A 13621-nucleotide genomic window follows, 5' to 3' on the forward strand; every position below is an offset into this window, starting at 1 on the left:
CCAATTAAGTAAATATACAGGCAACCAAACCAATCTCCCAATCACTTCACTGTACATTTCATTTGTTGATTTGTGTTGATTATTGTTGAATAAATTGAACGTCCTGTACCGACAGTTCTTCTGTCAAGAATTACTTTCTTTACAGGTTGATTGTGTAATTTAACAGAGACTAATTAACACTCGGTCACAATCGGCGGTATATTTCCTCCAAAACGGTCCCGCACCCTTTGCCTTGAGGTCGCTCTGTGTGGTCTCTCGTCTGGGGAAAAGCCTTAGGTTGGGAAGATCGACTCTGCCACTAATAGTGCTTGGTTTGATCCCATCAACTCAGGGTAGGCCCGGGGATGCCCGCCACAACATCATCGATTTACCCTAGATTTGTTTGCTGCCCCCAGCAACATTTTTTTTTTACTCTGAGCATTCTAGCGTTGGAACTGAACTCCCCAAGTGAAGATTTTTAGTTAGTCATGATATCGGTACCAATGACCAATGTGACTGATCTATATGTGACAAAACACATTTTGATATAAATGTCGCGACCATCGAATGACCATGGGGCAATGTTACATGCACCACGCTTAGGGTAGGAAGGTCTGCCAATTAAACGATTAGTTACAAATAGCAAGGGCCGGGCAAGACAGTGATGGACGAAAAACTTTGAGGCAAGAAGAGTCAGATATATCCCACCATAAAAGAAACCAATCAAAATAATTTAACTATTGATTTGCTCCAAAAAGTGAAGATTGACAGAGACAAGAATGAATACGAAATTTGACTCCCGTGCTATGAGCAGCGATAATATGCAATGACTTTAACATTGACAAAACCAAATGATATATAACTAGGAAACCTCTATGAATATCTGAATTTATTCAATATAATTATCTGATTATAGTTAGTTAAGCTAAGTTCCATTCAACTAAGTTCCTATTCAGATCGACTCGGTTAAATTCAACTAATTAGGTTCCCATTCAGTTCGACTCAGTTCAGTTCCCCAAACGCCAAGCTAAGGCTCTATAAGTCGGTATCGGGCCCACTAAAAGTCCTAATGAAATAATACATCCAAGACACCAAACCGGATTTTAGTTGTTCAACAATTGTTCTGAGCCTAACATACTGTTATGTTTGAGTACAATGTATTCGACCATGTGACTGAACCTAAAAGTGTGCCGTGAAGTCAGTCGACAGATCAACCATAAAGTACCCCTTTTATAATCAAAATATGCACTAAAGATTCACACAGAGACTAATAATGCGAGAATGTAAGATGACAATTTGGAAAGAAATGCCATATTCGGAAAGGGGATTTGAGAATCATTGGTCCGCTCTTTCTGCATACTCTGACAATACACTACGGAGTCAATACAAATACATCCACCAAAATGTAATGGAAACAAATACCGAATAGATTAACCCCACGGTGTGTATGTATAATTTTCAATAATGTGAATAAATTTAATTCTTCTAGTTTTGTTGATGTCAAGTCTGATTTTCTAGAGCCTCTCTCTCATTTCCCTTGAGGAGTTGTTCTCGATTTTTTAACAATGGGTATCAAGTTTTTGTTAGTTGCGATAACTAATTCATTAATAAAGACTGCAGATTTTAGAAATTGTTAAGGCGATCTTGTCTTTAAGTTAATTCGAAGTATATATATTTTTTATGACCACCAAACTCGGTAGATCCCAAAAATGAAATCAAAAATGTTGATTTAATGAATGTCCTCTTATCCGATTGGTGTAACTAGGGCTTGCAGTGTCTATAATGGTGAATTCGGGGAGGTGAATGTCATGAGAGATCGTAAAATTTGTGTTTTTCTTTCGAGTAATTGGAGAACAAGCATCGTTCTCCCTATTGTTTTCTGCCTATCGAGTAAATCACCAAAATTTTCAATTTTGAATGTGAAAATCAATATCAAATCTCCATATGTTTAAAAGTGGTTATTGCCAATTTTTCTTACCAGTACTATCATCAACAAAAGATCTTGACAAACTTAAAAATCCGTCTTGCAAATGACAAGCCTACTTGTCATGCGCCGTGTGGAATGTGGAATTTTCAGCTTGGTAATTAGCGGGAGAAGGAAGTCTCAAATGGTCGTGAAAAATACTGCCTGTCAGTACTCATTACCACAACATTTTCCATAATTGTGTCGTGTGTAAATCTTAAATTCGTTATACTTCAATAAGGCTCTTGTAAAATAAAATGTCACCATATCGTTTATGTAGCTACCACTGTCAAACTCTAAAAGACCTTTTTTTTCCAGAAAATCTCGTTTTCATCATGATTTTGTTAATACGTTAATTCATTACTCCAGATATTTATTCAATCCGTTCTCAACCAGCGGCGGTATGCAAGTCAAGTACTTATTCGAGTATTAATTAGCAGGTGTCCTTGGCATAACTGAGATATTTGCGGTTGAACGTAGGCCGGTTGTCGGCGAAGCACTGCGCCGCCTTGCGGTCGCATTCACAGATAGCGGCCTTGCATGCTTTACTTGGGACAAACCGGTTGTATTCGTTCTCTTCCCCTAGACAAAATGGAAAAAAAGAAGAAAAAGAAAATAAAAATTATATGTGTTTGTAGGCAAACACGGGCTCATTTGGCCACTTATGATGGGCTCACATATAGGCTACATATATGTAGGTTACATTGCCCTTGTATACAAAAGGGATGTCGAAAATAACTTGGTTTGCGATATATATCGAAAAGAATATTAAAATATGTACATTCTAACAAATAAAAAACAACTGATGATGTCATCATGACGTCACCTTTATCTTTATCTATAACACAGGGCATGCACATATCAAGTTTGAACCCAACAGGGCTTGTACTTTTGGATATATAGAGCTGTGAACATTGCACATGTAGGGCGCCCTCACATAACCACCGTATAACCACCGTTGACTTCATCGTGATGTCACCTACATTTGCATCAATACACGGCTGACTAGATTCAGCCTTGACTTGTATTTTTTTGATATATACAGCTGTGAATATTGCACACAAAGGGCACCTTTACATGTCCTCTGATGACATCATCATGACATGCCCAGGTTCCACAGAGGCACAACGTACTTTTTTGGAAACCGCAGATATATCATACAAGCGTTGTTAAAAATAATTGAACTTAATAGCAAAATGTGCCCTGAAGATCCTCAGTTAATAAATCACAGAGGGGTAAACTGTCTATATCTGCATATGTATTTTCCGTGTTCATGTTCAGGTAACGTTGTTGCCTTTGAAGCAATCAAGGGAAGGAAGATTTTTTTCATGTAGTGGTAATATGTCAACTCTCCTCAAATTTCAAGTCATTGTCAATGATCCCATACGCATTTTTTGGAATAACCGTAAATTCGGGAAAACCTTAAGAAAAGCGCATGAAAAATGTCGAAATCGAGAACGTTGGATACTGCAGTATTCCTCTAACTGGCGTTGTACTATACAAGGCTACGGTGCAATTCGCTATCCTGTGCAGACGTCATAGTGCCACCCATTATAGGTGCCCATGATGTTGGATGCTCAATAATATCGATGTATGGAATGGGAACCAATTGTAAATAATCAGCAATAACTTCTCAAACGAAATATTACCAGTAGTAAACAATCAACAGGGTCGAAATATGTAAATACATCTTACAGCATCTGATGGAACAGCTCCCAGAAGACGTGGATTTGTCGTACCAATACGTGGTACCGTAGGTTTCGATAGACCAGCACTTTCCCTCTTTCACGGCTTGTCCGTAACAGTTGTCGTGAACCTCGCAGCATCTGACGAGAAATACAACTTTTGTTATATATTAGCTGGGATAACGTGCATCACTTACACTTCCTGCTTATGAACACACACCATTATTTCTTCGCGATATTACTGACAAAGTTTTCCCACAGACTGGTTTCAAAATGAAAAAGGGTGAAAGCAGCACTCTTAAAAAGAGTAAGTCCCTTATTAAACCACCTGGGTTTCCTGCAAATTAACCCTCTAGATTCCCATTCCAACCTGTCAGTTGCGTCCACAGGTGTGCCTTTCCCTCCTTTGCCACAAAAGCATCCATAACCGTTGTATTCCAACCCTTCCGTGTAGCCAATGTTTCCCAGGCACATAACAAGCTTGCCGAACTGAACTAAGTTGGTGATTTCGTCCGTTGATTGAGCCTCTGTTATGGAAATGAGCGGACCAAACTGCATTAACTGATGAACTTCCGTTTTTCATATTGCCAACAGACATATACAAGAGAGGGGATACATTATGATGTCCCGTGAACGATACACCTTACTAACTGTTGTCATCTTTTAATCCGGGATTGAATAATGCGTAACCCCATTAGCAAAAAAAAAAAATCATACTTACTCAGGACAGTTTAGGCATTCCTTCCATAGAGCCCATGACATGGCCGTTTTTAAACGATGTTGTGTGCGCCCAAATCTCGTAAACAATTATGATATTGTTTATGACTTCGAGCAAGAGACACAAACTACATGGGTACAGGTTGTTTGAAAAAAAATAGAAGTATAATACGGACGATTCACAATAGTGCGCCTCCAATAGTTTGCAACACGTTGGCCAATTACAACACGCAAAATCAAACTCGCATTTGGTCGACAGATATCGCGCATTGTGACTTGCCTACGCGTTGCAAACTCTTGGAGGCGCACTATTACCTATTAACTTATTAATACGTACAGTTTAGTCATACTCATTGGTCAAAAGCTACGTGAACAGTCTTGAAAGGCTGATATGTTTCAGCTGGAAGTTTAAACTTTGAACGTCTGATTGAAGAGCAGTTTGCATACGAAATGAGGGCTATATAAATCTGAGGCATGCGGACAGCTGTTTCATTTCATGAAATATAAGTCTTTTTGGAACAGTAAAAGAATTATCATGGTAGGATGAAATCCATTCCTATCGTATATCGTGATTCTAGAATAGAGAAATAGTAAGACCGTTTGCAAAACTAATCATCTTTGTCGCAAACACTTTCTCTGAACAAAGGTTTTCAACGCTTAAGCACTATTTTCAAAGTCTAAAATACAGAATTTCAAGTTGTCCAGAAATATTCAAAAGTGGGCTGTGCTGGAGGAATTTTTAATAAAGTTTTAGCTAGATATTTTCTCTTCCCAACTGAATCTGATCACTAATCGCAATAATCCTGCATTTATGGTATACACTTGCGGGTGTAATAATTGAAAACGATGTTAATTAAGTTGTCGAGAAGTTCTTATCGAAACCGGGGTCTATTTGACATCCTAACATTGAAAGGAAGGTACAAAGATCACACTACACAGCCCTAGCTTACATGGGTGTATTATACCTGTCATGTACACAGGCCTTGTACACCCACACACATTTAAGTGCACTCTTCCACAGCAGGTAGGGGAAACTGTCCTCAAATTGAGCAAATGGGTGAAAAGGGGAACAAGAGATCGGCGAAAATTGGAAATATTTAGTGACCATTTTGTGGCTAAATTTGGTATTCACGTTGCATCACTTTGCGCGATTCTGTCTTTTGTTTCTTGCTTTTCTTATTCAGTTTTAACCTTTCCGAGCACAAAGGACGAGTTTCGACCCAATTGGTGCATTGCAAAGCCTTTTTAGATAATTGGGCTGAGTGGAGGGTGCCTAGTTTGCTGACTTTTCCGTAATGTTTACAAGGTCTGGTTAAGTAACCACTGCACTTGTGTTTAAACCGTTCTTTACGCCCGCAGAATGGAAGTGAAACAGACGATAAAGCAGGAAGCACAAACCACAAACAAGTCTAAAGGGTGTTTGACAAATTGAAGCAAATTATTGAAAGAAAGCGTTGAAACATTTTTATCAAAAAACTTGTTTGGACTCTATGGCTTGAAAGGTATTTATGAACGGGGAATAAAGTAACATTTTTCCCACCGGCTCGTGATAATGGACGCTTATCTAATATTCCTCAGCACTTGCTACTAGCATTCTACGCCAACTTAGATTAACTTGGCATGTGTGCACTAATCGCGATAATAGCATTGTTTTTACAACTTCTTTCAAGAGGAACATATCTACCATGGAAAGAGGAATATTTGACAAAAAGACACGCTGAACAAAATGGTTAAAAATGTGTAATTCTTGAAACGTGTTCTGAATTTTTTACTCAGAGGCATGGAAGAATAGGGATGAACAGTGCTGGGTCTGAACTATGCTTCATCCAAAGTGAGCAAAAAGTTAGGAAAAAATTTCATGTAAAATTTGAAAATAAGAACTGAATATAAAAATTGGATAGAAAAAAGTCTTCATCCTTACACAAATCTCCAACGCACTAAGCAACCTTGAGACTCCACTTTGCTTTACAAACAGATGAACGACCATTGCGCAGAATGAATGTTTGGGTGACTACATGGTTTCAGCGACAATTACGACAGCGAAAACAAAGTCGGCCTTTCTTTGGATTTGGCAGTTCAAGAACTTAATTAAGGAGGTATAAAGAAAGAGGTTTGACTTACTCGCTAGAGCAACTGCCATCGCTAGGATAAGAAAAGTCTTCATGGTGAAGATTGACGGAAGGTGGAGCCAGTAGATGTTGTTAAAATACTGGTTGGGATGCTGTGTAAAGTGCAACTAACCTGCTTCCTCTGACAAGGAAACTATTGGAGTCTGTGGTTAATTTCTGCAGTGTAGCGGCATATACATTTAGTCTAATTATTTTTCTCAAATTTCAGCCATTAGGGCTATTGGAAAACAAAAGCTGCAACACACTCCATGACATAAAATATATGTATTCCAAAACAGATATGCCGGTATAAGCTAGAACTTCGACATCAGTATGAAGATTATTAAACGTAAGCTCCTTAATTTCGAATAGGTATCAATCTCAAAGCACAATACCTCCCCAAACGTTTTTCACTCTTACTTTTTCTTAATGTGTTACATTACAAAATGGTCAAATATCACAATCACCGAAAATACAATCTCCCTTTGAACTATCAAAATTTCCAAATGTTTCATTCATGCTAGCCATGTGTACACCATAAATTGTTCATTGGTAAGTTACTGCTGAAGTAACCATAGGTACCAGTTGTAACAATTTTGGGGCTGTAATCTTCTGAAATCTGAATTCGAGTTGGTGCCACTTCTGAGACCAAGTGTTGAGTTGAATTAATTGATGTTGAATAAAAGTTTCATTTTGGCAGTGGTGTGAGTGCTTTGTGTGACATTATTTTTACTTTGAATGAAGACTGGAGAAAAGTGTACGGCATGTGTATTATTGTAGGGACTAATATTTTATAGGGACTGTATAGAAAATCTGACACAAATGTTGGGTGTAAATTCCATGCTTTTGGATGTAGTAATTAAGTGACACACATGAAGCGTTAAATCATCACTTAGGGGTCAGTGCAGTGCAGTCAGTGTCCTCATAACAGCAAGTTTTGTTTTAACCTTCACTCTGACACCCACGGTTGTAGTGTTCTGATAGAATTATCTAATATCTGTGGTGTTTAATTTAACCTCCTCTTTTAGGGGTGTTACTTCCTGACCATGATACATAAATTACTTTAAAACCTAATTGGAAAGCAGCCATTCCTCTGACATCTGGTGATGAAATACAGAAATTGAGTCCTGTTTACTCTTTCAAAATCTAGGATTTGTGGCTTTCTTATCAGAACCTATACTTTTAATAATAGGATTTTGAAAACAAGAATGAGGACTAGGAGAGGAATGTTACAGTAGATTTTTAGAAATTCCTCGTAGTTGAGCTAAACATCAACTCCTAAAATGGATAGACAAGCTTAGTAAGCAAGCTTACTAGCAAGCCAAGCAAGCAGGAATTGGGAAGAGGCAAGCAAGCGGGCGAGCCTAACTGGTAGGTAAGCAAGTGTGCAGGGAGTCAGTAAGCGCTCACGCAAGCAGTGGATATGGCAACCCTACTGCTGGCGGCCATAAAGTAGAAAATAGTTAGATTTCTAATAAGTAGCAGTGAATTTCAGAAAAAAATTGTATAAGAAAGTGCATTTCAAAGACTTTCTACCAACAAAAAATCAACATGACTAATTCCGTACGTTTCATCAATTAAAATTTAATAGAAAATAAGTTTAGTGAGAAGTACGAGTCCAGCGTTAAATACAAGAACCATTCTGCATTATTCCATGCATTTATTTTAAATCAGACGTATTCAATCGATTCTACGTTATCGACTGTTATCAATATTGAAAACACTACTTTAAAGTAAACCGTTACCCTAGTATTTATTCAAGACATTTTTGGCTCTTGAAAGGCTGTTACTAATTGTTTTTTAATTGACGTGCACCAATAGCACGTTATTGTTTCGGGGCAATTCGAAATGGCGTTACATAAATTGTACACATACCCTTTTCACCACTTTTATTGTTATTATAATAAAAACAGATACAATCTCGATACCCTAATATCATCGGAGACGCGGTTCAAGGTCTGGCCTGATCCTCATCTATACCATAAGCTAATCAAAACAGTACCTCTGGACAGGTTTTCTTTCGACAAAAAATAATTATAAATGATTTCTGTGACGGATGTTTCCGTTCCAAAATGTCTGTATTCAAACAATTAAAATGGTTGTCATATTCAAACTCATGTTGCAAAAATTTTATCACAGGGGAATTCCTAATTGTTGCATGCAATCAATTTAACAATCTACTGTTAAACTGTTTTTTTTTAACAAAAGCGATCAAAATTTGGCAACAATGCCTTCGTTCAATTGAAACGATCCACAACATAAAAGGAATTAATTATTAATACAGAAAGTTTTGGGCTTTTCAGTTTTGGCAAATGAATGTAAATAGCATTTTCCGAATTTGTACATATAGGCCTATTGTGGTTTTTCTTGTAAGTTGTACTTAAACCATAAGCTGATTTTTCTTCCTTACTGAAGGGGATTAATGTGATATTGTAAGGAAGAGGGATCGAACCCTAATTCCTTTTATTTTGAAAAAAAATTGCTTTGTAAACTATTATTGCATTGTACACCAGCATTTGTGCGGCCTTCTTGCTTTTCACTTACATTTCAGTGCCTTTAGTCTTACGTTTCAGTGATATGTCTTACCTCTTTTTATACGCATTGTATCCTTGTATTTAAGTGAATGTTTGAAACTGGTACTATGATGTTTTATCGGCTTCTGATTTGTTAGTAATTACCAATTTTCCTCAGCGTTTTGTTATTCGTTTTACATCTCACATAAAGTGTATTATAAATTTGCAAGTATTTTTGAAATGTTAAGGCTTTACAGAAGACCATCGTAGGCAATGCTGAATAAAAATAATAAACAATAACAATCATAAAAACAGGTTTCCCTTCAGCTGCAATGCATGTCCTTGTTACTCTGATTTGAAGGAACTTAGCTAATCTGTAATTTGAAATTTACGCGCTGTGGAAAATAACATCCAATATTACTAAAAACGGTGTAGGGCTTTGATTATTTGTTCTTTTTGTGTCCGCCTAAATTGTAGACAATTGCTCTACAATAAATGTCCAATGTTTCAAAAAAGGAAGAGAGATTCGCTGTGCAAACCTATGCAAATGTGAAATGTCTCAAAAAGGAATATTTGCTAAATCAGAATCTCAAAGAAGAGGCATTTGCTGTACAAACCTAGATGGATGTCCAATACGCCACAAATAAATAAGACATTTGCTGTTCTTAAATACTATGTGATTTTCAAATGTTCAACATAAAACAACGTAAATGTCGTGTCAAAGAAGCAGAACAGTTAATGTACATGTAGCGATAATTCAACTCTGTAAAAGTTCTGACAGCTTCACGCAAGAATCAAATAGACGATAATCATACAGTCTTCGTCTTGTATGCCTCCGACTATATCGACTCAATGTTTTAAACTTACCCGAAACTTGGGAGACAATGATTTGATCGTTAAGGTTGATCATCAGACAAGGACCAGACTTCGTCGGAAGCACCCCAAGGCTATATATAGACCCTTTTTTCACCCACGTGACTGGATTGCCCTTAATGTAACCAATACCACCATGTGTGGACCGCTTTAGATACTGTGATCGCACATAGTACGGGCAGCTTCAACCACGTGCAAGCGCACGTGCGAACACTGCATGCTCGCTCTTCCCACATTGAGTGCGATCCCTCATTATTCATTAAAAAATGAACTAAGAATAAGTATTCGTTTTACTTTCTTAGACAACAACAATAAAAAGGCACTTAAATAACCATTTCAAGATCGCAATTTCCAATAACAGAGATCGAGACCAAAAGATGTCCAGCCATGCTCACTAGGGCCATTATATTGGCGGGGAATGAATACACTGAAAGAAATTGCCCCCCCCCAAAAAAAATCATTGAGTTATGCATAATCCCTCGTGAATTATTCATTATTTAAACTTAAGTCATAGGAAAAGAACTTATTTACATGATATAAATTTGAAAATCTTACGGCTAAGGACTTGGGCAGGCTCTGTAACGAAGGACTACTCTACAGGTGGCAAAAACAGATCTTTGATGATACAAATAAGCTGGAAGTTGAGCTCATAGTGCTGATGTCAGAGTAACAATTTCATCACCTTTCCTCGTAGTCGTATTTGCCCAGTCACGCATGACAGTTACAAAATGGCCGTGTACAGTTTCCACTTTCATATGTCCCTCTTTTTGAACGTTGCACCGATTTCCGATAATTTGTATTTAGATAGATGTCCTTTTTATGGACACCCTGTAAATTTGCAAAACATTGGTAAAATATTACACTTTGTATTTAAAGTAAAATAAAAAAATGCAACTTTACTTACTCAGGGTATCTGTACTTTTAAACCCCAAAATAGGGTAAAATTTACCTATTCGCTTTTACCGAGTTAAAAGGTAAATTTACAGCCATTTTTTCAAAGTAAACTTTTGCCACACTTTTAAGAACTTATCTTTTGTGTAAAATTTTACACAACCTGTGTATTTTTCTCTTTGTGCAGTAAAAGCATTTACTCAGGTGCTGTAACATTTTTAATCCTAATAACAGGAGCCATGTCACGCCGGAGGGGGGAAGGGAATTCCACCCCCGCTCCAGAATTTCGGCTGCTCCATGGATGATTTTTAAAATTCGACATGTGTGTACAAACACACCGCATCAGTACGAGGTGACCCTTTTAATTAAATTCACTATTAATTTCAAGTTTCGGTGATATCACGTTCAAGGTAAAATGCGTTACGTTCCAGCCCGCATGCATTGAGTACGACAGTGGAGAAGTGTGCTTCTTTTGGCTGGCCTGTCTTGGCAAACGAGCAGTATGTCAAAATGACAGCAAAGAGTTACAAACAAATCCTAAAGGCTCGGCTTATGTTGCGATATGGCATCAAATGTAGAGGGGGGGGGCTGATTCCACCACAGTTCTACCCCAGTGTTACCGATTCGAAAATAAGCATTGGCAACTAAGTGTGACGTCACTCCAGTTTGAACCACGCCCACTGCAGTTACGTGCATTGTTCGCCATTTGCATGAAGTTTGAAACCGGAAGTTAACAGGTAACTTCAGCAACCGTCCAATAAGAGCCTGCAAATCGTGGCGCGTCCGCATGTATGACGAAATCACTTTCGATCTAGATACCTCTTGGAATTATTGCTGGTGTGATGAGTACAGTGTCAGTGATTTGAATTGATACAATTGATAAACTTGTCTCCAAAAAGTTGATAAACATAAAAATCACATAAAAAGTAAATTACGCAATGAGTTTAAAAACTGACAGCTGAGAGAGAGAGACGCAAATTCGAGGAAACTTTCAGAAGGTCGATGGCAAACCTCTCGAATACAGTGAATGTAGCGGGTACAAGGTCCAATTAAATTTGACCTTGAATTCTTATTTGCTTTCACGCATAATTTAAGTCAAAATATTAAAACTCTTTTAACTTTATCAGTGATAGACTACCGCATCAACATTGAGATAAATTAATTGCTAGGCATAAAGTCCAAGGTTGACCTTGGCACTGCTACATAATTTTTTAAATATATATTTTGAATTAATTTTTCAAGAGGCAAACAATTCAAAAATTAATTTGCAAAGACCAAATAACACAACACGCAATGAAATGGCTCGACCTTGAACATGAACCGTACACGCTATCGCAAATATTACAATTAACAAAATTAACAAAATGCGGAAGGATGTGTTATTGCGTTGTCTGACGGTCTACATCAAATATATCTTCGAATGTTTGAGTTATTGATATAAGACATGGATCTACCTTAAGAAGTATCAGTGGGATGAGAAAATCTGTTAAGAACATACTACAGATTTACAGTGGTTTAGGAATAATTAAAAAAACCAAAAAACAAACAAACCAAAAAAAAAACTCAATTCTATAACAACGTAATTGGAACTATTTTGTTTTCTTTTTTATTCCAATGCACAATAGAACGATCGAGAGACTAAAATCAACAGATTTCCAAGATAACCTATTCGCTCAGGATCCTACTGATAATTCTCACATTTTAAAGTAAATTTGACAATGAAGGATAATCTGTAATTTTTCTTTTATCAAGACATTATTTATTGAGTTTTAAATCAGAGGGTATTAAAATGTTTTACACACTATGCTTACAAGGTTAATATACTAAAAATTCAGTGCAATATTTTTACACTCGTTGGCTGAAATGTGTGAGAACAGAACTTCATACAAAAAGCCCATTAATACACACAAAAACCACAAAAACATGGAAAAACACCGAACCTCAAAACCAAACATCTACAATAATTAAAATCCAGTGCACCTTTTCCTATCATCTCATTTTTGTATTTAAACATTGATAATAAATTATTGATTTCCTTAAGAAGCCACAAGATTACATATCAATAATACAATACATTGTCAGTCAAGACCTTAACTTCAATAAAACCACAAACTTGTCAGCAAAATACTTAAAACAACACTTTAGACTTTGTAAATTGTGTGTACGAATTGCTTTACTGACCATGTTGGAATTATCCAAGTCAGACTTGCAGCTCTAGTACAGAACGCCAATTGCCGTACCCCTCTGACTTCACATTGACCATGTTTCATAATCTACACTCTAAAAACTCCCTGGTCAGATTCACCCAGAATTGGGTCCCATTCAGCATGACCCTTTTCCGGGTCAAACATGACCCGAAATTGGGGCAGCAGTACACACCCACACACAAACCAACCCCTGTTTACATAAACAATGTGGACATTTCTTTGTTATCCTGTGTTTAAAAACTTGAGGAAAATGCTCCTTTTTCTTCAACTAGGATAACTCCTTCGAGCTGGAATTCTTTTGATGATTCCCCTGACTGTTCCTCTTCATTTTGCCACGGATAACCTTGACCCCAAAATGCCATGAAAGTGCTTTTCAGAGAGAAGAATACATTACGCTAACCTTACATACCCAGTGTGGACCTGTGAACAAAAGATTTCCACAAGATGCAGGAAAGGAATATGTTCTGTGGACTTAAGCACGTCCACAGGACGTCCAGAGCAGTCAAGGAAACCTTTACAAAAGTCCAACTGCAAATCGTGTCCACGGTTCAAGAAAAACAAGTATTTTAACTGAGTTTTGTTAACTCCACGAAAAGAAAGGAATGTCAACAGTAGGTATTTAAGGTAAGTGTGGGTGCGCTTGTACATGGTGCCTTGTGGAGTACCGGAACAGTGGAGGGTACCC

At 37.3% G+C, this 13621-nt stretch overlaps 1 protein-coding gene across 4 annotated transcripts; it reads right to left on the minus strand.

Annotated features, from left to right (window-relative positions):
- Positions 1–831: 831 nt before the first annotated feature.
- On the minus strand, positions 832–9986 carry LOC110973095 (phospholipase A2 AP-PLA2-II-like). 4 transcript variants are annotated; one of them, XM_087134848.1, is made up of 5 exons: positions 9833–9986; positions 6466–6606; positions 3998–4154; positions 3638–3768; positions 832–2524 (listed from the first exon to the last, which is right to left on the minus strand). In XM_087134848.1, exons 2-5 carry the CDS (start codon positions 6506–6508, stop codon positions 2376–2378), a joined length of 480 nt encoding a protein of 159 aa, XP_086990974.1. In that variant the 5' UTR covers positions 6509–6606; positions 9833–9986; the 3' UTR covers positions 832–2375. The 4 variants fall into 4 exon arrangements, with proteins under 4 accessions (XP_086990974.1, XP_086990975.1, XP_086990976.1 ...); XM_087134849.1 differs by having other exon boundaries at positions 6466–6616; positions 9833–9961; XM_087134850.1 differs by having other exon boundaries at positions 6466–6629; positions 9833–9891.
- Between the last annotated feature and the right edge of the window lie 3635 nt (positions 9987–13621).

The sequence above is a fragment of the Acanthaster planci genome, linkage group LG03, assembly GCF_054643075.1.
Source record: "Acanthaster planci isolate LZ-2023a linkage group LG03, COTS_SCS, whole genome shotgun sequence".
Classification (NCBI taxonomy): domain Eukaryota; kingdom Metazoa; phylum Echinodermata; class Asteroidea; order Valvatida; family Acanthasteridae; genus Acanthaster; species Acanthaster planci.